The sequence below is a fragment of the Ambystoma mexicanum genome, chromosome 10 (genome assembly GCF_040938575.1).
Source record: "Ambystoma mexicanum isolate Mex_15411 chromosome 10, UKY_AmexF1_1, whole genome shotgun sequence".
Classification (NCBI taxonomy): Eukaryota; Metazoa; Chordata; class Amphibia; order Caudata; family Ambystomatidae; genus Ambystoma; species Ambystoma mexicanum.
Genome location: NC_090932.1, coordinates 1,490,546,184 through 1,490,569,713, shown reverse-complemented (window position 1 = coordinate 1,490,569,713; position 23,530 = coordinate 1,490,546,184). Strand labels below are relative to the sequence as shown.

The following is a 23,530-nucleotide window of genomic DNA, read 5'->3' as shown; positions in this document are numbered from 1 at the left end:
ACCCTAAGGTGAGACTTCACGGGGAATCGTGGAAGGGTACCGTGGAGGGTTGGAAGAGAGTGGGAGGCTTGAGCATAACTCAGTCAGTAGGTAATACTCCCTTTTCACGCACAGGGGAATATTCCTGCGAGCCGGAGAAGCCAGAGTAGAGGACCCTTCCTGTCCATCTTCAGAGTCCTGCGCTTCACCATTGAAGAAGCATCAGCACTCGAAGCCAGACCTGCGCCTCCGTGGGAATCAGGTGAGCGTTACAGAACGCGAAGCCTACCCACAATTTCCCACCCGGGCGCTATGGAGACTTCCGAGACTAACCAGCTGGCCCAGCTTTTGGGGGGAATTACGGGCAGAGGTGCACTCAGCCCGCCAGGAGACTAACGCTCTCAAAAGAGAACTGATCTTATCCAAGGAAAGAACAGATGACCTAGCCAAAAGGTTATTACAGGCCCAGGCAGGGCACACTCCTTTACCTAATTCCGGAGACATTTCCACATCAATGGGTTTGAGTAACGCGGTACAAATTAATCTACCTGGACACATGCCTTTGGCCCCGCCTGAACGTTTTGCGGGGGATCCCAAGAAATATGCCGTCTTTATGAACCAATGTCGTTTACACTTTCTATGCAGACCCGGAGCCTTCCCTAACGACCAGACCAAGGTAGCCTTTATACTATCTTACCTCAGTGGCAATGCTGCCGATTGGTCTATTCCATTGGTAAATCAGGATGATCCCATTCTCCAGAATTTTCAGGGCTTCTAGGCCAGCATGGAAAGATTGTTCGCTCGACACTCTCAAGGACGGGCCCTTGATAACGAACTGCTATCCTTACGACAAGGTAATCAGGGTCTTCTGTCCTACATAGCCACCTTTAACAGACTGGTTGTGGAAACTGGATAGCCAGAAAGCAAAAGGATCACATTGTTTCATCGAGGCCTGCGCGGAGAGCTTAAGGATGTTCTAGCTCAGATAGTAAACCCACCCTAGGTCTGCGCAGACTACATTGACTTGGTGGTTCAACTTGATCACAGACTTCAAAATAGAAAAGCAGATCGGTTCAAGTATGAAAACCGAGCACCGATCAAAACCCACGCTAACTCCAAGAGTACCGACGTATCTCAACCTATGCAAATCGGTGGTGTTAAAGGACCATTAACGCAGAAAGAACGGGAGAGAAGGCGGCAAATGCAACTTTGTCTGTATTGCGGGCCTTCCGGTCACTTTCTTCGAAATTGTCCAGTTAAACCACTTAAGAAGGTGGTTGGAGCTACTGATAACGAATTAGTGACACCTGATTCGGGAAACGACCTAGCCCGGCAAGCGTAGGGGTCCGCTTGCCGAGCTTGAAAACTAACTCTTTGACCTCGCATTTTGTCATGCCAATGGTGCTCGTGGACCCAAAACAGCCTCAGCAGTTGCATGCTATAAAAGCATACATCGACAGTGGAGCTATTGGAAATTACATAGACCGTGAATTAGCTTCCAGGATTAAGCTTCCTCTCCGCCCGAAAGTAACCCAAGATGTCATTACTACAGTAGATGGAACCGAAATAGCCTCAGGGCCTGTAACGCATTCCACTGTTGAAGTGACACTGGTGGGTCAGGATGGACATCGGGAAGCAATCGTGTTTGATGTGATCAAGGCCCCACAATTTCAAGTAATTCTTGGAATTCCTTGGTTAGAAACACATAATCCCAGAATTGACTGGCGAGCAAAGAAGATACGTTTTCCTGATTGTGAACCAACTTGTTATCCAAGAAATCCAGCTATGGGTCTAGCCTCTGCAACTTCCACCCGTGTACAGCTACCGTCAGAATACCAAGAATTCCAAGACGTTTTTCAGAAAGAACAGGCTAACACGTTACCTCCCCATCCGTCTTATGATTGCCAAATCGATCTGGTACCCAATGCTCAACTACCTTGTAGTAGGATTTATGCTCTTATGGAACCTGAGAACCTGCATTTGCGTCAGTATTTAGATCAGTACCTAGGCAATGGTTTTATTCGCCCGTCCAAGTCTCCTGTCTCTTCAGCTCTGTTCTTCGTGCCGAAAAAAGAAGGCGACCTTAGAACGTGTATAGACTATCGCGCCCTAAATCAAATAACGATTAAGAATCGTTATCCTCTGCCCTTGATCCCTGAGCTTATCGACCAGGTGAAAGACGCTTGTGTGTACACCAAGTTAGATCTCCGAGGAGCTTATCACCTGGTGCGCATAAAAGAAGGCGACGAATGGAAGACTGCATTCCGCACCAAGTTTGGGCTCTTCGAATATCAGGTGATGCCCTTCGGTTTGTGCAATGCACCTGCCGCCTTTCAGTACTTTATGAATGATGTTCTTCGGGAACTTATCGATGTCTGTGTCATTGTTTACACTGACGACATCCTGGTGTACTCTTCTTCAGAATCCGATCACAGAAAACATGTTAGGGCAGTTCTTGAGAAACTGCGCCAGCACAGATTATTTGCAAAACTCGAAAAATGCGTTTTTCATACCACAGAGGTTGAGTTTCTCGGATTCATCCTGACACCTCAAGGAGTCCGAATGGACTCGCGAAAGGTGGACGCCATCCTCAAATGGCCATCTCCAAGCTCGGTGAAGGGAGTTCAGAGCATGCTCGGCTTTGCCAATTTCTATCGAAGATTCATCCCGGAATTTTCCCGAACAGTCCAACCCATCACCGCTCTCCTAAAGAAAAACAAACGCTTCGAATGGACTCTTGAGGCCGAACAAGCCTTCCAGGACCTGAAAACCAAATTCACCTCTGCACCTGTATTGAAGCACCCGCACCCAGATCTCCCGTACATAGTGGAAACCGATGCATCCAGTTCGGCCATGGGAGCTGTCCTGTCGCAAAGAGACCCAAAAACTAACCAACTACACCCAGTGGCCTTTTGGTCCAGAAAATGTTCTCCTCCTGAAATCAACTACGCAATTACCGATAAAGAGTTACTGGCCATCAAATCTGCTTTCAAGGCTTGGCGTCACTACCTTCTCGGGGCAAGACACACCATCACCGTAATTACGGATCACAGAAACTTACAGTATTTAAAAACGGCCAAAGCTCAATCTTCACGACAACCCCGATGGGCTCTATTCTATTCTTTGCGGAATTTGATTTTGTAATTACCTATCGCCCTGGCTGCAAGAATGGAAAAGCGGACGCCTTATCCCGGATTGGCATGGAAGAACCTAATTCGAGCTTAGAACCTGTGCCCATCATACCTGAGCAAAGAATCTTAGGCTTAACTTCATTGCAAACTATTGAGGATATCCAAACGCAAGTAAAACAACTTCTAGACTCTTCAACCTTACTGGAATGGAGTCAAAAGGGTCCTCATTACACCGTTAAGGATGACTTACCCTACTTCCAGGAGCGGTTGTTTCTGCCAAGTAAAGAATTGCAAGAACTTGTTATTGCCCATCATCATGAATCTTTAATGGAAGGACACCCTGGTATCGCTAAAACGGAGGAAAAAATCAAACGCCACTTCTGGTGGCCTTCTTGGAGAAAAGACATAAAGTCTTTTGTACTGCCTTGTGGAATTTGCGCCCAAAACAAGGCTCAAAAGAAAAGGCCAGCCGGCCTACTTCAACCCTTGGATATTCCACCGGCGCCATGGCACACCCTGTCAATGGACTTTATAACAGATCTGCCTCCTTGTGCGGGTTACAACACAATCCTTGTAATTGTGGACCTATTCTCCAAAATGGCCCACTTTATCCCTTTAAAGGGTTTGCCTTCAGCTTCCACCTTGGCCAAGGAATTCCTGGAGAATATAGTTCGCATACATGGTTTCCCTTCCATATTAGTCTCGGATCGTGGAAGTCAATTTATCTCACATTTTTGGAAGAAGTGTTGCCAACTAGCACAAATAGATGTGCGGTTATCCACCAGCCACCACCCCCAGACCGACGGACAAACCGAGAGAACCAATCAGACTCTCGAGCAATATCTTCGGTGCATGTTACACCAATCCGAGTTAAATTTGAAAGACATCCTTTGGATCGCAGAATATGCATACAACAATTCAGTGCATTCTGGAACCGGACAAAGCCCCTTTTATACTTTGTATGGTCACCATCCTCGGACCTCTGACCTAGATCCACCTCTGACCCTGGAAATGCCCGCAGTAAATCATCTGCATTCCACAATAACCCGAGCCTTCAAAGAAGCTGCAACTCATTTACAGCAAGCCAAGAAAAAGTATAAAGAAAACGCTGATTTGCACCGAAGTAAAACTCCTCCTTACCAAGTAAGAGACCAGGTATGGCTAGCAACTAAACATTTACCCCTCAAGGGCCCGCGAACCTTCAATCCCAGATTCATAGGACCTTATCCCATCAAAGCTATAATCAACCCAGTGGCCTTTAAACTGGATCTACCGTCCAACATGCGTATTCATCCAGTTTTTCATGCATCACTTTTGAAGCCAGTACAACCAGGAACCCGATTGTCCAAGCCTCCAGATCCAGTTCAAATTGAAGGGGAATTAGAATTCGAAGTTAAAGACATTTTAGACTCCAAGGTGGTAAAGTCGAAACTCTACTATCTTGTTGACTGGAAGGGATATGGACCTCAGGAGAGATCGTGGGAGCCTAGTAACCATGTCCACGCACCTCGATTAGTACAAAGGTTTCACCGGAGATTTCCGAACAAGCCCAAACCCCCGGAGGGAAGAACCTTGGGAGGGGCCTTGAGGGGGGTACTGTCATGATGCCTACCTCCAAGGGGCCAGGTCCGACCCAGCGACCCCAGAGGCAGGCATCATTTCCCCCAGGGGAGTGCCAGCGGGCCCAAGCTGGGGCCCTTTGGACGCAGTCCTGGCGCCTTAGGCGCCAGGCTCATGTTGGACCTCTGTCCTGGCGCCTTACGCGCCAGGCTCATAAAGCTGGACATGTGTTCAAGTCTTTTAATGTGCACTTACCTGATGCAGACCATGCTGCCACATCCAGGCCCTCTTGAGGCCTGAATGGAACTACTTTACCTGTGGGACTACTTTCCACCCGGGTGTGGTCGGGGAAGGATACATACCTGATCGGAGGAAGGATACACACTTGGGACTTCTTCCAAAGCTATTTAAACCACACCCGATCAGCAACTCACGCTTCGCGTTGTTCTGCTCCTCGCAGCTGGACGCTCACCGTGTCAGCTCCTGCATCTGGACTTCAGCCACGCCTGTCAGCATCCTGGGTCACCTGCAAAGGGAGACAAGAGACCTTACCAGCTAAATCTGCACCACAGAGACATCACCGACGATCCTGAAAGGGAAGACATTATTTTTAAAAGCATTTTGTTACGATCGCTGCAGTGCTGCATTTCACTCACCTTTCCTGGGTTCCTCCATCTTCAGCAGCGATCATCCGGATACACAGCCACTTCCCAGAGCCTAGAGAAAAAGACAAGAATAAGAGGTGAGAGAAGGAAGGGAATAAGACTTACCTGTTGGGTCATTCCCATTTCATTTCGGGTCTTGCCGCTTCCAGGCATTTTCCGGACCCCGGCCCCTATGGGGATAAAAGACAGACATTGAATGAGCGTATGCAAAGACAGTTCCCGAGCGCTCATCCAGAACTAACCTGCCATTTAATGGAACTGGAACTGCACGTTTCACTTCGGGTCGGTGCCATATCTCCGGCATTCCGAACCCCGGCCCCTAAGGGGAAAAAAGACATAAGCATTAGCGCTTGCTGCAAAAAGACAATGAACATTATTATTAAGCTTGGACTTTTGAACTTGCAACAGAACTTTTACAGAGCCTTACCTGAATAGTCAAGCTTACCTGAACTCCCATCAATCCTCAATCCAGTGAAGTAACTGGGTTTCAACGCGCCCCTGCATCAGAAGCAGGATGGAGAGCTCATCCTTCCTGACCCTAAGGTGAGACTTCACGGGGAATCGTGGAAGGGTACCGTGGAGGGTTGGAAGAGAGTGGGAGGCTTGAGCATAACTCAGTCAGTAGGTAATACTCCCTTTTCACGCACAGGGGAATATTCCTGCGAGCCGGAGAAGCCAGAGTAGAGGACCCTTCCTGTCCATCTTCAGAGTCCTGCGCTTCACCATTGAAGAAGCAACAGCACTCGAAGCCAGACCTGCGCCTCCGTGGGAATCAGGTGAGCGTTACAACATGCTCCACCTGCTAGATGCAGGATTGGTTTTTAACTCACTGAAAGTACACCTGGCAGCCCTCTCGGCTTACACCACTTCCCATAGCAAGGTGTCGTGGTGGAAAGTACCAGTAGTTAAAGCCTTCATGGAAGGAGTAAAGAGACTTCACCCTCCTATTTCAAACTCACCGCTAGGGTGGGACCTTAACGTGGTGCTAGCCAAGCTCATGGGCCCCCCTTTCGAACCCATGCATAAAAGCAGTCTCAAACACCTGACTTATAAAACGGCCTTCTTAGTAGCTATTACTTCTATAAGAAGGGTCAGTGAAATTCAGGCTCTGTCAGTGCAGGATCCCTTCTTTACTATCCAAAAAGACAAACTGGTTTTACGCACACACCCTAGGTTCTCACCTAAATTTATATCAAAATTCCATGTAAACCAGTCCATCGAGCTTCCGGCTTTCTTCCAGAACCCGCAAAGCTCGGCTGAGGTGAAACTACACACCCTAGATGTGCGTAGGGCGGTCCTCTACTATGTAAATAAAACAAGACCGCTAAGGAAAACAGATCAACTGTTTGTCTCCGTAGCCACAGGCAGAGAGGGGGATCGCGTCTCTAAAGGTGCCATCTCGAAGTGGATTATTAACTGTATCCAGCTGTGTTACTCACTCTCTGAAAAGACTCTGCCTTTTACGCCAAGGGCCCACTCTACTAGAGGCATTGGGGCCACTCTGGCTTTCATTGCAAATGTTCCCCTTGACACCATTTGCAAAGCAGCTACTTGGAGCTCTATTCACACTTTTACTCAGCATTACTGCATTGACACCCATTCCAAGGCAGATACACAAGTGGGACGAGCGGTTCTAAGACACTTATTTGCTCATGACCCTTCTCACATCCCACCTCCTTCTTCTGGTACTGCTCGCTAATCTATGCACAGCATGTGATCTAAGCAGATTCCACAAGCCTCAGAAGGGATACATTACTCACCGTAATCGTATTTCTGATGCTTGTATCTGCTTAGATTCACATGCGACCCACCCTTCCTCCCCTCCGAGAGAAGGCGCATGATTGCTTGTAGTCTTACCTTTCTGTCTATTTGCTTGGATTATCTGTACTCATGCTACTCCTCATGCTACCTCATGTCAGAAGAAATACAATCTGAGGATCCTAGACGCGTGAGGGATCTTGGGTACAGTGGACGTCACACTAGGGATAGTATTACTGGCACGCCCTGTGTCGACGCCCATTTTCGAGTTTCGAAAAACAAACTGTAATACTCCGCAGCTTCCACTAGATGTCGGCCTATGCACAGCATGTGAATCTAAGCAGATAAAAGCATCAGAAATACGATTACGGTGAGTAATGTATCCCATGTATATATATATATATATATATATATATATATCACGTCCATTGTTCTTCAGCACATACTAAAAGAAATGCTTAATCTTTCACTTGCTTCACTTCTATTTATGGGACCGTTCCAACTGCATGCACATCAGGGAATAGAAAGAAACGCTTATTCTTCCTTTAGTCCACTATAAATTACGGGACCTTTCCACCATATTGGGAAGCTTCTCATCACCTTAGCTGGCCCTTGAAGTCCCTTATGGCCCCACACACAGCACTCCCTTAGAAAAGAGGCTGCTGGTCTGGTCCGCCCAAATTAGTCCAGGAGTACTTTTCTAACATGGATCACTTCCACTACATATGTCCCAAGATCCAGCACTCTAAGGGCACCATTCTCAAGTGGATCACTTCCACTTCTTATGCCCCAAGACCCAGCACTCCCAAGGACTATGGGCTGCTGATCCAATCTGCTTTGGCCTTACTCCTCCCTTATCCGCTCTGGGTGATGGGTTTTCTTACTTGGGGGCGGTGATGTCCATTTCTTTCCTTCTTCCTGATGATTCCTGCACCCCCCGAAGCAGTTCTCTACAGTCACCTTCCTTTCCTGCTTTCGTCGCCAATGTAATATAAAGATATAGTCCACACTTGCTTTAGATTGCTTCTTAATAGGTTTACTTCCAGTTCTTAAGTTACAAGTTACAGGACTAAGACATCAGGTATAAGACAGATCACCGGCACCCATCACCCAGGGAGGTGGGGACCAACTGACTCCTACAGAACACTCAACACAGCATTCTCACACTGATACATCAACATTCCACTTGACACTTGCATGACATCACTAAGCACATGACCAGCTATAGCAGACTCAGACAAGCACATCATAACACAGGTGTTACTAATTACTGTCATTACCCATGTTTGTGGTATTCAATGTATGACCCCGAAAGGATGAAGGCAGGAGTTTGCCCAGAGGAGCATCAAGCCCATGTCCAAGCAGCATGCACTTCCCCTCAATAGGAGATTTGTCTGCTGTGCACACTTTTGCATAGCAGCAGCATCCACAGTAGGCATGACATAAGTGAGGCCTCCAATCTTCATTCCAAAAAGCTTGCAAATGCATCTACCACTTCTCTCCAAAATTGAGATATTGGGGCACACACACCCCCTGTCAAAATCTGCTAGCTCAAAAACACAGATTCTATGCAGAACAGTTATGGTGATGAAATATCCTATAATGCAATTTTAGAAATCAATTTTAAGCAACTATTTCTCAAGACCTTTTTTTATGCTCCCATGCCCTTCCCCATTCTGTGTCTGTCATCTGGTCACCCAACAATCCTTTCCATTATTTCTACACTTTAGCCGGTGCCGCTTCGGTTTAGGCAGTTTTTCTCGAAAGAGAATTATTTTGGCACAAACTAGATGACAACTCAGACCATTCCTTAGCCCATGCCAGTAACAGTGCCTCCGTTTCAAACATTGTCAGGTTGCCCCCTAAGATAAGAAGTTCACTGACAACCTAAAATATGACAAATATGTCAGCCACCTTTCAATCTATAGAGGAACTGGATATTAGCCATACAAGATGACTGCTCACCTTATTCTCGTATCTCCTATTCCTATCATCGCTCTGCTCCTTTATCCATTCCTATGACCATATTACCTACATCCTCTTTCCTGTATGTATCATATTACATATCAAATGTTTTACATTGATATATTGTTGCTCAGAGATTCATGACTATGCTATTTGTTTGTTAAAAACCAAAGTTTGAAATAAAACAAAGAAGACATTGCTTCCTAATGAAATGTAATATTGTACCTCTATTGTATGGACCGTGTTCCAGGTTAACTGTAGGTACAACTTGTTTTGTGTTTTTACCCAGAAATGGAGCGGGCCCTTAAAGAGGCTGAGGAAAAAGAAAAAAATATGCTTGCATCTAAAGCCAAACTAGAAAATCAAATTTCTGAAATGATTACCTCTTCGGGGGACAGTTCTGCCCAGCTTTCAAAGATGAACGAAGAACTGCAATCCAAAGAAAGGTATTTCAGTATGGTCCATGTTTTCGTATTCTTTCTTCATTTACACTGTTGTGGTGTTTTTTGGAAATGTTTCTTCAGAAATAAATCTTTCCCTTGTGGACTTCTCAAAGTTGGGCAGTGAAGCACATTTAAAAACAATTACTTACTCTCCCATCTTCCAAACTGCTTGTCAATTGCCTGCACTCCAAGAAGTAAAGTCAGTCAGAGGGAAAAAGCATCCCTCTGTCTTGCATCGTCCGCGTGTATGTTCTTTTCCTAAGTGCCACAAACCACCCCACACAATTCATATTTTTCTGATCTAAGGCAGATCAGAAAACTCTACTCTGAGTTGTTCTCTTGAATTTTTGTGTGTTAAAGAACTTGTGTGTCTGTCTTTGTCCTTATGGAGCAGTGTTTTGTTTTCTTGTGCTGCTTTGAATGACTCAAAAAGAAACTATTCTGATTTTCCATTCCTGTCTTCCTCTACTACTTATCAAGTAGAACAGATTTCAAGAAATGGATTGGTTGTCACCGTTACTTTTCTGCTCCTCTGCACCAATAGTGCGTAAAGTGTGTTGGAAACTTCCATCTGGTGATTTCCTTTGATTTCTATGAAAGATTGCACTTGGACCCTGGTGGCTCATCTGTATTCAATGGCCAGGGAATTTCTTTTACTACAGGTGATGAGGCATCTCATAGTAAGGAGAAAGATGTTAAACCTAAGATGGGCGGTTCTGTGCTTAGTCAAATCCACAGTGCCTTTTTGTGCTGATGACCTCCTATTTTGGGATTAGGTTCACCAGTACATGGGAGATAGGCACCTTGGACAATCTTCCCTGTTAGGGTAATATCAATCCTGTCATGTACACATGCAACTTTTCTCCAAGAGGGCAAACTTCTCATTGCCCCAAAATGGTGACATCCAATGCCACCAGCATTCATGTTAAGCCTGATAAGGTTTTCATGGTACATTAGGAGCTACTCCTGCATCAATGTTTCATGTGTCGAGGGGTGGGGGTTCATGAGTGTTAGGAAATATATGCAGTTCTTTTTGCAGCTTTGCCAGCCACTTCACTGAAACCCCCATTATGACTGCTGATTATCTGGCGAGCCTGCCCTGATTACTGGGAGTCAGGATTGTTAAACCTCACTCCCCGGTTTAACTAATCCTATCCGTACTAGGTAAAGCCAGTCAGGTTGTTGGCAATTGCATATGGCATCATTTTGTGAACTATAGTACTCAGTATGTCTAGGTCTGTTGTTTAAACCCTGTCTTTGTGCTTCTCTTTTCATTTTATCGGTCTCCCTTCCAGGAAGGGGGAAGCGTGTGTCTATAAATGGTCACCCGCTTGGCAGGTTCTGGCTAGAGTCTGGAAAGTAGCCTTTTCGTGTAATTCTAAACTGTTCTGGCTGATTATAGGACTACATACAGCCCCAGTGCACATCCCGGACCGTACATGAGGTCATGGCTGTGCCTGAACTCACTGTCCATGCTTGAATAGCCAACCAAAAGTTTGGTTACATCGCAATCCCCCAACAGGTAATATGGTCTCTTCCTGCCCTTGGATTCCATATATTAGGAGAGGTTCTGGAGCCATTCTTTAGTAGTCTACTTGATTCAGGAATCCAACAGAGGGATGCCAGGGACTGCTGTTGCGTCCACCATTGAGCCCGCCATCCAACTATCCAACTCTGCTGTCTATTTGACATGGGAAACCTTCTACAATACCAACTTCCTTTGAACTGGTAGACCTAAACAGTTCCAAGTACTGCATCACAGAGGTCATCCTCAAGTTCCGAAGAGTAGCAGTGGCCCTGTAGCTATCATTCTTCTGAAGTGGGAAACTTCCCCTGTTGCTTGGATCTAATGCAGCCTGGTGCTGTGAAAGTTGCAGTGCATCCTTGTAGACCTGGTCCATTGACGCTTTGCTGCTGCTCTCTGCCAAGAAGAGGAGCCTTGCTGGAGCCTGTGCCCTGTGGTTCCTCATCTTCATGCCTGCCGAACCTGCGCGGGGTCACTCCAACTGCTCATCACATCTGATGTGTCCTGGGGAGAGGGACCCTACATCGCCAAGTGTGTTGTTGCAAAGGTCTGTCTGCAGCCACTGCCAAGTCCAACCTAATGGTGCTCCCTTTTTAAAGGTAGCTGGCAAGGACCAGAACCCCTAAATGGCCGGAAACCAGCTGTCCTAATAGCCATTCGAAAAACATCTTCACACTTGAGACCCCCTGAACCTCCCAATCCCAGAACATAAAGTGAGAGCATTTGTCCTCAACAGCAATGAATTACATGGGGTGGTTAATCTTGGTCTGGTTTTAGGGACTGGGTTGCTCACCTATTTGTTTGCCTCCTTGTTCGCCATTCGTTTCAACCGACATAATATTCTACCCTGCAGCATTGTTCCTATTTTTCTTCCTACAGAAGAACTTTCTACCTCCTCCAAACTAGCCTAAAGTGGGTTGCTGCCTTTGAACACTTGTTCTAGGTTAAGGATTAGACTTATTATGTTTAACTTTGGTGGACTTGCACTGCATTATAATGTTATAAGGCTTGTGATACTTTGTACAGCACGCCCCCCCCCCAACTTTAGGTCATTGAAGCATTGTTGCTATTAAAACTGTAACTTCTTAAGTGAGGCGTGTATGTCCAATACCCATACAGTGATTATAGATGTGTATATCTCATTTATTTTACAGGTTAGTATTTATTTATTTTTGCATTTGTTGCAGCGCACTGAACCCTTGGGTATTTAGGCGCTTGTTGCATTTTGAGACAAAAATAAAATGCAGAGTCCAGCAAATGCAAGAAACAAACTAGAAAACACAACAGGGAGGGAGGGGTGTTAGGAGTAGGGGTGGAGGAGGGAGGTGACAGGTACCTGAATATCTTAGTTCGCTCTGGGGATCTTTCAGGCCAAAAGCCACGTTTTTAGTTTTTTCTGAAGTTCCAGTAAGAGGGTTCCTTTCTCAGGGTGATGGGGAGATGGTTCCAGAGCTTGGCGGCCATGACAGGAAAGCTCTGTCCTCCTGCAGTCTTTCTGGTGAATGTGGGCACTCTGAGTAGATGGCTGTTCATGGATCTTAGAGGGCGGGGGGGTTGTATTTCTCCACCCGATGTGATAGGTAGGCTGGGGCAGTGTTTGTGGTGCACCTATGTACGATGGAGAGGGTCTTGAATTTAATCCTTTCATGGATTGTGTGCCGCCAACGACCTCTGCCTTAATGCCAGTAAGAATGAGATTCTACTCATCGGCACACCCACTCCCTCCTTCCCTGCAGCTCTCTGGCCGGCCTCTCTCGGACCACTTCCTGCTCCTACCTGCAAGGCAAAAAGCCTCGGGGTCATCTTCGACTCCACACTCTCCTTCTCTCCTCACATCTCTGACGTCTCTAAGAAGTCACACTACCATCTACACCTCCTCAGAGGTATCCTTCCTTTCCCCAGAAGCTCACTGTCTCTAGAGCCCTGGTTCTCTCGAAGCTGGACTACTGTAACAGCCTCTATCTAAATCTGCCTGCCTCTACTCTCTGCCCTTTGCAACTCATCCAGAACAGGACTGCAAGACTTGTCCTTGGCCTCAAGCCCAGGGACGGTATTAGGGTTGTAACGGTATTACGGTATACCGTTAAAGATACCGTGAACCACTTAATTGAACAATAATAACCGTCACATTGTTTATACCGGTATACCGTTCATACCGTTAAGTGTGCTTTTCAATCTGATTTGGAAAGGCTGCAGTAAGCAAGTTCTGCGCAGTCTTGGTCTTGCACTGTTGGATGTGCCGTCTGCCAAGTAGTTTCAGTTTGAGCAGTTTTTAATGCCATTCCATAAACCACACGTGCCTGACACAAAATCAACATGTTAGCAATAGGAAGAATAAATACAGTGCCAAGAAGGAAAGGGGTTTACTTTTTTTTATTTACATTTTTTTTAAAAGCGCTCACACAGCCCCAGGGCATCGAGGCGCTGTTAAAGAAATTGGTTTTGTTTATTTTGTTGCGTAATTGTTTTTGTCTTAGTTGCGTATTTATAACGTGCTTAAACACCCAGAGGTTTCTAAGCGCGGACCCAGGGATCGAACCTGTGTTGCTTTGTGTCGTCTTGCTTCCAAGGCACGCACATTGCCGCTGAGCTATCCTCCCGGGACTTTGGGTTGGCGGCTTTGGGGTTTATATATTTATAATGGATAATGTTTTCTAAACATATGACAATGCCAGATTTCCCTGGTTCTATCATTGAATTTACATATATTAAGTCACACTGCGAAATTTAATCATCTCTGTGGGTATTTCCTGCTGCCATACCAAAGGGTAACATGTCCGTGATTACTGAACACCTTTTGACCCAGAAGTAAACTAAAGGCTGTAACGTAAAGAGAGAGTGCGTGTGCGTGTGTGTATGCGCATAAGCGTATACTACCATCAGACTCCATTAATCTGTGGCATGCAGATTATCAATATGGCAACATGTTCATCTTCACCAGTAGCCAGTGGGGGAGCTAAAAGCCTAAATGACCACTTAAGAAAAGCTATTCAGTTTGCTTTGCCAGTCGCAGCAGGGCCCCACCTCCCCCTCCTCTCCACACGTGCGTTTGTGTTTGGTGCAAGCAATGGGTGGCATTTCAGTGGAAAGTATGTTGAAAAGCCCAATTCTGGCCCTGGGTGCATGGTTTTGTTTGTGATGATAAATCTGACAATTTATGACCTTTTAGAAAATATTTGTTAAGATTAGTTAACTCCACCTGCTATACCGCGATAACCATGATATACCGTCATTTGGCAAGAAGGTTATTGTACCGTCATAAAACTAATACCGTGACACCCCTAGACGGGATCTCTCCAGGACTGAAATCACTACACTGGCTCCCAGTGGCTGCGAGGATTAAGTTCAAAACCCTCTGCATTGTCCACAAGGCCTTCTGGGGCCTCGGGCCAAAATACCTTCAACTCTCTCTTCCTAAATATCTTCCTTCTCGAGCTCTTCGCTCATCCACCTCCAACTCCCTCAGGGTCAGCCGCTTCTCCAAGCAACAAGTTGGGGGTAGATCTCTCTCCGCAGCAGGGGCCTCCCTCTGGAACAGTCTTCCTGCCTCCCTGAAACTTGAGGAGAACCATCTCCGGTTCCGGAAGCACCTCAAAACCTTCCTCTTTGCATCCGCTTTCTCTCCCCCTCTCCCCTGCTAAAATCACTGAACCTGCACTGAATCCGCAACTGGGCCACTCACCGATCTCGGTCCGCACTGCCTCCCTGGCAACCCCAGCACTGCAGGACTTTCTCTGTATCCCTACAGCCCCTCCTCCTTGCACTTACCTTGCACTTGCCACCAGCTGGCCCTTATTATTTATTTTGTATTCTACTAACCCTGTACTGCACTTTCCCCTCTCCCTTTGCACTTTTTCCCTTCCCCTCTACCCTTTGCACTTGCGCGATCTGAATGACACCTGGCCTAGTAGGATCGTTGTCCGTCTTCCCTTGTTCCGCCCCCGCCTCGTCACGCCTTGAAACACTTGTGTATAGGCGTGTTACAAATGCCATATCATTTCATATCATATCATATCGGGAGCCAAAGGGCGTCTTTCTAGGCATTTGTGACGTGGTCGTATTTTGACAAACCTAGAGCTGCTCGCAGGGCATTGTTTTGGATGGTTTGCAGCTTGCACAAGTTGCGTTCAGAGGTTACTACAAAAAGAGCGTTACAGTAATCCAGGTTTGGCTCTGGTGATGGCTCTGGCTCTGGTTATGTTGAGTCGGTTGGTTGTGGTGAAGAATGGCTTGCTGGCGTTCATTAGTTTTGTGGTGTAGGCAGCGGAGGAGGCAATGGCATTGACCTGGCGAGAGAGGTCAAGGGTGGCGTCTATGTAGATGCCAAGGGTTTTGGCGGCAGAAGATGTTTGGATCCGCTTGCCGTCATTGTCAAAAGCTTTGTAAGCTAGGTCAATGTTGCAGAGGGTGGAGGGCGGGCCTACAACGCAGATCTCTGTTTTGTCGTTGTTGAGGAATAACTGGTGGGTTGCCATCCAGTTTTGGACAATGTAATAAACTGAGTTGATCGGTATAATTCGTGTAGGATATGCCGAGGGCATCTAGATGATCAAAAAGGGGTTTGGTATAAATGTTTTACAGGGTTGGGGAGATGCAGGACCATTGTGGGACTCCACAGGTTACTGATGTCGATGGGGCATCATGGTCGTCCATAAAGACACGGGGCGCTAGATCCTGCTAGGAAGGATCTGATCTATTCTGTTGCTGCTGGGGAGAAGTTTGCTGTTGTGGTGAGGTGGTTGCAAAGTCCCTGGTCGTCAACAAGGTTGAATGCTGCTGATAGGCAAACTCAGCCTACTCCTCATGCTGCACCTGAATCTTTGATATCATCTAGCTTGTTTTCTAGGTCGAGTAAGGCGGTTTCGGTTCCGTGCCTTGGATGGAAGGCTGATTGGCAGATGCCCAGGATGTGGTTGGCCTCGAGGTGTTGTTGGACCTGGATATATGCGGCGCGGTCGAGGATTTTAAGGATGAAGTGGTAGGGTGGTGATGGGCCGATAATTAGTGGGGATTGTGAGGTCAAGAGAGGTTTCTTTTCTTTTTTTTAGAAGCGGGAGGATCCATGCTTCTTTCAGGACAGTTGGCACAGTATTTGTTGCGAAGGAGGAATTGATGATAGATGTGATGATGGGTGTAAGCGTCTCTGCGCAGTCTTTCATGATGGGGGCCGGACAGGCATCTCCTTTGCATCGGGAGGGTTTGAGGCCTTTGTTTGTGACTTTGGGTTCCGATACCGGGCGAAAGTCAATTTGGGGAATGGGTCATATGGTAGGAGGAGTGGGGGGTAAGGAGGCAGCTAGCATTGATTTGGCAAGGTTTGCCTTTTTCTTAGCACATATTTTCGCGTTGAGGGGGGCAATTTTCCCTGTGAGGGCTTCTTGTACCTTGGTGCACCAGGTGTCTATGATGAGGTCTGAGGGAGGGGAGACTGGCGACTCGAGTTCGCGTAGGATCTTGGAAGAGTTTGCGGGTGTTGGATTGTGTGCTGTTTATTCTGGCATTGTAGGTGCAGGCTTTGGCGGTGTGAATTGCTCTTTTGTACTCTTTGGCTAGTGAGGTATACAGGGCTTTAGAAATTGTGGAAGGGTCGTTTCTCCATGCAGATTATGCGGCACGTTTCTTGGCGCGGAAGGCAAGCAGCTCGGGGGTGAACCAGGCATTAGTTTTTAAAGCTTGTTTGGCTTTGTGCTTTTTAAGCAGGGATAGAGTGTCGACAGCTCGAGTAATGATGTACAATTTGACCAGGGACTCTGGGTTCTTGTCCATGTTGGGCTGGATTATCAGGGGTGGGAGGAGGGGAGTGAGGCAGTTCTTGTTAAGGTTTTTGGTGTAGCGGGCTGAGGCTTCAGGTTTCATTAGTTGATGGGTCTGGGCCTCTTGTTGATTGAGAGGTCGAATGGGATGGTGTGGTGGTTCGACCAAAGGCAGGTTGTGGTGGTGAGGCCGGACACGTTGCAGTTAAGGTCGTCAATCCAATCGAGGGTGCGACCATGGATGTGAGTAGGTTCAGTGGTTCGCTGGGCACAACCGATGTAGTTGAGGGTAGTGGCTAGGCTCTTTGCATGTGGGTCTATGGGGTCATTGAGGCCAAGATTGAGGTCTCCCAGGATGAGGATTTTTGAGCTGGGCTTGATGGTTGGGTTGATGATAAACATAAGGTCTTCCTCGAAGGAAGCAATGGGGCCTGGTGGGCTGTAGATGACATGGAGTCTGAGTGTGTTGGTGGGTGAGAAAGTGAATTTGGTGGACAACATTTCATAGTTTGGGATTGGGCTGGAGTTGGTGGCCCTGATGGTGATGGTGATTTTGTAGATAAGAGCGACTCTGCCACCTCTGCTCTGGGTTCTGTCATTGCGCATGATGGCGTATCCTGGGGGGATAGTGATGGAAAGATCAGGGCCTGCTCCAGGATGGAGCCAAGTCTTGCATATGGCAAGCAAGTCAAGACCATTGGAGGTGAGGAGGCTGTGGATCTCGGGGGCGTGCGCAGGGATTGATCTGGCATAGATCAGGGTACATTTGAGTGGCTTGTTAGAAGAGGCTGCTGGGGGTGAGCGAATTGAATGTTTTGGGGTGGTTGTGGGGGGCAGAGGGCCAGATGCGCAAGCAGAGGAGCTTGTTTCTGGATTGGATGGAGGGTGGCGCTGAAGGGGGTGGCACTGGCTGATTGTGGATATGAGGTCTTCTGGTGCGGGCTGAAGGAGCTGATTTCTGTTAGTTATCAGGGAGGCTAATTGTGGGTGCGGGCCTTCCGGTGCAGAGCTGGAGGTGCTGCTTCATGGTAGATATCAGGGGAGGTTTGTGGGAGCCATGGCGAGATGCGGGGCCCAGGAGCAGGGCTAAGGATTGCCCACAACCAGTTCACAGCATGTGCTGCACACCATCTACTCCACTCCTGTCTTGTTGTGCCAGAGTTCAATGGTGGGGAGACCGTAAACCCCACCCTCTCCCCCGAGGCTCCTGCACAGACCACTGCTCAATTCCCCTGTCGGCCCAAGTGCGTGATGCACGGGCAATGGCAGGATTAGATAGGCACACTTCTGCCTCCGCTGGTACTGGAATGAAGACTTGTGTATAGACCCCCACATGCTGGAGATCTGAGAAGGGCTCACTGCAGCAGGATAGCCTGCACTTCGAAGGGATTGTGTCCTCCGACATATTCCTTATCTTTGATAATACGTTTCCAGCTTGCTGGCCTCGGAAATTTTTTCTGTAGAGGGCGCTGCGCATCGACATCTGCCGAGTCGATGTCCCTCGACGGCCACCGTATCGGCGCCGACGTCACCATGCCCATAAATAGCCACGCGCTGCGTCCATTGCTCAGTTCTGTTTTTCCGCGCTTCGTGGGGCTTCGGAACGTCGTTGCTCAGTTCAGTCAGGATAACTCTATATCTACTCGAATAAATACCTACTCGTTCTCGATGGCATCTTCATCGGAACGACGACGCCGCGATCCGGCTTCAAGAAATGTCGAGACTGCGGTAAAAAAAATTACGATAACGGATCCACACAGGATCTGCTTGTGGTGCTTGGGAGCCGAGCACCATTGTTCGGAGTGTGAGGACTGCATGTCCATGACGGCGAAAACCTTGAAGGAGCGCATGGGGAAGCTCGAGAGAGGTAAGTCAGTCAAAACCTCCTCGAAGGTTTCTTCGGCTGAGTCGAGGCATTCGTCTCCTCGCCGTCGAAAACATTCCCATTCTAGATCTCGAAGTAGCTCCCACCATTCGTCAAGATCAAGACACTCAAAAAAGAGACGTCGCAGATCCCCTTCCTCGTCATCTTCTGTTTCCCCAGAAAGGGTCTCCTGTCCCACAAAACACAGCTCTCAGGCTGAGTGGGAGGAATTCAGAAAGAAAATGTTAAGCGTCTTCGAGAAAGCGGCTTCGACCCCCTCGAAGACAGCTGAGGGTGATACCCCGGGTGAAAAACCCAAAAAATCAAAACACCGCGAGTCGCAGCACCCGGTGAAACATTCCACCCGAGAGCACCACGAGCCATTGGGTAAGAAGGCACCATCTTCGACGCCGTCGTCGAAGATTCCTTTGATGCAGGGATCGGCGCCATCAACGCCGTTGTTCATGGGTTCCTCGACGCATCGGTCAATCGACTCAATGCCATCGTCGACATCGACGCAGATGAAAGAGAAGACCAAGGCTACTCCACAGCCAACGGTGATTCCAAGGGCCTCTGGCAAGACGGCGAGACCGTCGTCGATGTCCTCGAGTAGGATCCCGATCCTCTCGAGTTCTCCGAGGCCCCTTCCAGTTTTTTCGACGCCGTTCTCGGCGCCTTCGAAGCCTGTCACATCGGCGTCGACGACATTGACGTTTTCTCGTCCAATAATGACGAGTTTGGCTCCTTCTGCCTTAGAGATGGCTTTTACACCATTTCAGAGGTCAGAGTACCCTGGACTATCTTCAATTTATGAAGAAGGGGAAGATTCTGAGCAGGAAACATTTGGGTTACAGAGGACCACACTGCCTATTTCAGAGGATTTCACCTCTGAGGAAAGAAGGTTGAAGGACCTACAGGAGTCACTACATGAGGCAAGTGGGCTGGACACTTCCCCAGAAGTGGAATTTGTTAAGCCAGACCCAGGGGAACATGCCGAAACACCCTATAGAACCCTTATGGCAAGAATTATTGAATTTATGGGTTGGTCTGCACCTTCGCCTGTTTTTCAACAGGATGACCTAACAGACATATTAGACAAAGGTCCACAGGAGGACCCTGTGGTCCCCTTCCATGCAGCCTTACAAAGGAAAATTACATCTAATTGGGAAACTCCTGAAGTTATCCCTGCGATCAATAAAAGATTGTCAGCCAAGTATAGGGTAGCGGCTGCTGACCCTGAATACTTATCAAAACACCCGACTCCAGAGAGCCTGGTAGTTCAAGCGGCAACTTCATCTAGCAGTAGGACCGCTTACCCTTCTGCCCACAGGATAGAGATGACAAGAGGTACGATTCTATGGCGAAGAAAGTCTTCTCTGCTTGTATGGCGTTGAAGTCCATCAACGCCACCTGTACGCTCGCCAGGTTCAGTCACACACTGTGGGAGTGTGCTTCATCAGCGGCTGACTGCATACCCGAAGGAGAGGAACAGGAAGCCTTCCTTAACATTATTAAAGATGGCAAAGATGCCATGTGCGAATCACTTCAAACTGGCATTGATTCCGCTGACAGTATCAGCAGGGCCATGGCGGGAAGTACAACAATCCGCAGGCATGCGTGGTTGCGAAAGTCTGGCTTTGCTCCAGATGTACAGGCCAGACCTTTGAATATGCCCTTTGACGGCTCTTCACTATTCGGAAAAAAGGCTGATGACAGTCTGGAAAAGTTGCAGACTTCTAAAGCAGCAGCAAAATCTTTAGGAGCTGCTATCCGCCAAACTCCTTTTCGCCCCTCAGGAACCTCTGGGAGAGGAAAGTCCTTTCGCTATTATTTCGCATTCGGGAAAGGCAGTGGACAGCCGGCTCAAAGAGGCCAAAGGAGATCCACCCGAGGTGGACGGGTCAAAGGTACTAAGGATACAGCAGGTGCCTCTTTACCCTCGGCATCTGCATCAGCCGCCCCCAAACCACTCTGAGGCCTTTCCACACAATACACCTGTAGGGGGCAGGTTAACTCACCATCTGACGGAATGGCAGGCTATAACATCAGATACTTGGGCATTGGAGACAGTTGCCCAGGGTTACTGCCTACCCTTTCTACACATCCCTGAGTCATCCACCGGGGAACAGCGCTCTAAAAATTCCAGATCTGCTCCTCTTGCAGGAAATTATAGACTTGCTAGAGAAAGGTGCCATAGAACCGGTACCTGTAGCGGACAGGAACAAGGGCTGGTACTCCCCCTACTTTCTCATACCAAAGAAGGACGGAGGACTGAGACCCATCCTGGACTTACGAGAATTGAACAAGTTCCTCAGGAAGGACAAGTTAAAGATGGTAACTCTCTCTCAGATCCTTCAGGCCTTCCAGCTCCAGGACTGGCTGGTATCTCTGGACCTTCAGGATGCTTATTTCCATGTGCCAATCCATCTCAAACACAGGAAATACCTGAGGTTCGCAATTGGCGACTCATTATCAATTTCGAGTTCTGCCTTTTGGGCTGACCTCCGCCCCGAGGGTCTTCACCAAGCTGATGTCGGTAGTGGCGGCGAGTCTAAGGAGGGAAGGGATCCACGTCTACCCCTACCTGGACGATTGGCTGATCAGAGCTGTATCTTCCAAACAAGCCCAGGCCCAGCTAGATTATGTCTGCCACTTCCTTCACAAACTGGGCTTCTCCCTCAATTTAAAGAAGTCACAGATGATACCATCACAGAGACTCCAGTTCATTGAAGCGGTCCTGGACACTTCCCTGGGAAAAGCCTCGCCACCAGAGGTGAGGGCTCAAGATATTCTACAGATGGTCACCAAGTTTCAAAATGCCCAACGTCTCCCAGCCTTCGACTTTTTGAGGTTGCTAGGCCTCATGGCATCCTGCATCTTCCTTGTGCCATAGGCTCGCCTGAGAATGAGATCTCTTCAGTGGGCACTGAGAAGTCAGTGGTCGCAATTCTCAGGGAGAATGACAGATCTCCTCCGGATTCCGGACAAGGTAGCCTGCGACCTTCAATGGTGGGCCTATCCAGAGAACATCTTGAAAGGAGAACTGTTTTGGCGACCATGGCCGGAGAGAACAGTAGTCACAGACGCCTCACTAACGGGGTGGGGAGCCCATGCCAACGACTTGACCATCAGCGGTCGTTGGTCTCCATCGGAGTCTAGACTACACATCAACCTATTGGAGCTGAGAGCGATCATACTAGCGCTGAAAGCTTTCCTGCCATCAGTACAGGGGAGAAATGTCCTGATAATGATGGACAACACGGTGGCCATGCACTACCTCAACAAAAGAGGAGGCGTAGGATCACTGCCACTGTGCAGAGAGGCGATGCAGCTCTGGTTTTGGGCAATCCAAGAAGGAATCTCTATCGGCAGTCCACCTAGCCGGAGAGAAGAACTTGACACCGGACGCTCTGAGAAGGCAGAGCACAGTCTCCCACGAGTGGGAGCTAGCTCAGGAAGTCCTTCAAGAGATCTTTGCCCTTTGGGGAACCCCTCAGGTGGATCTGTTCGCCACAAGCACCAACAGGAAGTGCAATCTGTTTTGTTCAAGGGAATTTCCCCCGAGAGGAGCTCTAGGAGACGCGTTCGTAGTGGACTGGGAGCTTCCACTCCTTTACGCATTCCCACCAGTCCCTGTTATTCCTCAAATGATCAGGAGGTTGAGAAGATTCCGGAAAACCATGATCCTAATTGCCCCAGATTGGGCCAGGAGAACGTGGTACCCAGACCTTCTAGATATGTCCATCTGTCCTCCAATCCGTCTTCCACTCAAAGAGAATCTGCTTTCGCAGAAGGGAGGTCAGGTTCTCCATCCAGACACCAGAACCCTCAACCTTCACGCTTGGCTTCTGAAAGGGTGAGGTACAAGGATTGGGATCTCCCTGATGACGTCATGGAGGTGTTGCTTTCGGCCAGAAGGCCAGCAACAAAGTCTTTATACTGCTGCCGTTGGAACAAATTTTGCAGCTGGTGTAGGGAAGAGAATATCAACCCTTTTTCATGTGGTAGACCAACAGTGTTATCGTTTCTACTCTACTTGGCAAACTCAGGCCTTCAGGTTGGCACTGTAAAAGGCTATCTCGCAGCGCTTTCTATCTTCAAGCGCACTGCGGAGGAACCATCGTATTTCAAACTTCCTCTAGTGATACAATTTCTCAAGGGATTAACTAATGTTTATCCTCCAAAACCATTCCAGGTTCCCTTATGGGACTTAAATTTAGTCTTAAACTTCCTAATGGGCACTCCATTCGAACCACTTCACTCTTGTTCGCTGAGATTTCTCACGCTTAAAACTGTCCTTTTGGTAGCACTAACATCTGCTAGGAGGGTGAGCGAGCTACAAGCTCTCTCCTGTAAACCCCCACATACAATTTTCCACAAGGATAAAGTTGTCCTACAGGTGAAGCCTAATTTCCTCCCAAAGGTGGTTTCTGAATTTCATATTACTCAGAACATTACCTTACCTTCGTTCTACCCTCCTCCCCATCCGGGGAAAAAGGAAGAAAGGCTACATAGGCTGGACCCAAGGCGAGCTCTCAGCTTTTACATCAGCAGAATGGCTAGGATCAGGCAAGCAGACCAACTGTTTGTAGGATACTCAGGTCACAAGTTGGGATTACCCATAACAAAACAAACCATCTCCAGGTGGATTATTTTGGCCATTCTGGAATGTTACAAACTGGCAGCGAAAGAGCCACCCCAAAATTTCAGGGCTCATTCAACCAGGGGTATCGCAGCCTCTTCGGCTCTCCAAAGAGGGGTATCGGTCCGAGACATATGTGCGGCTGCCACGTGGTCGTCCGCACATACATTCACAACATTTTACAATCTGGATTCCTCCACTAGTCAAGAGACCAGATTTGGCAAGGCCGTATTACATTCGGTCCA

General features: G+C 48.0%; 1 protein-coding gene across 16 annotated transcripts in view; it reads left to right on the top strand.

The window, feature by feature from the left end:
• CLIP1 (CAP-Gly domain containing linker protein 1) overlaps window positions 1–23,530 on the top strand; it is a 1,286,645-nt gene that overhangs the window by 768,424 nt on the left and 494,691 nt on the right. For all 16 annotated transcript variants that reach the window (XM_069619609.1, XM_069619610.1, XM_069619607.1 and 13 more), the window contains one exon: window positions 9,348–9,504. In XM_069619609.1, the coding sequence (XP_069475710.1) occupies window positions 9,348–9,504 (157 nt within the window). The remainder of the gene's footprint in view (window positions 1–9,347; window positions 9,505–23,530) is intronic.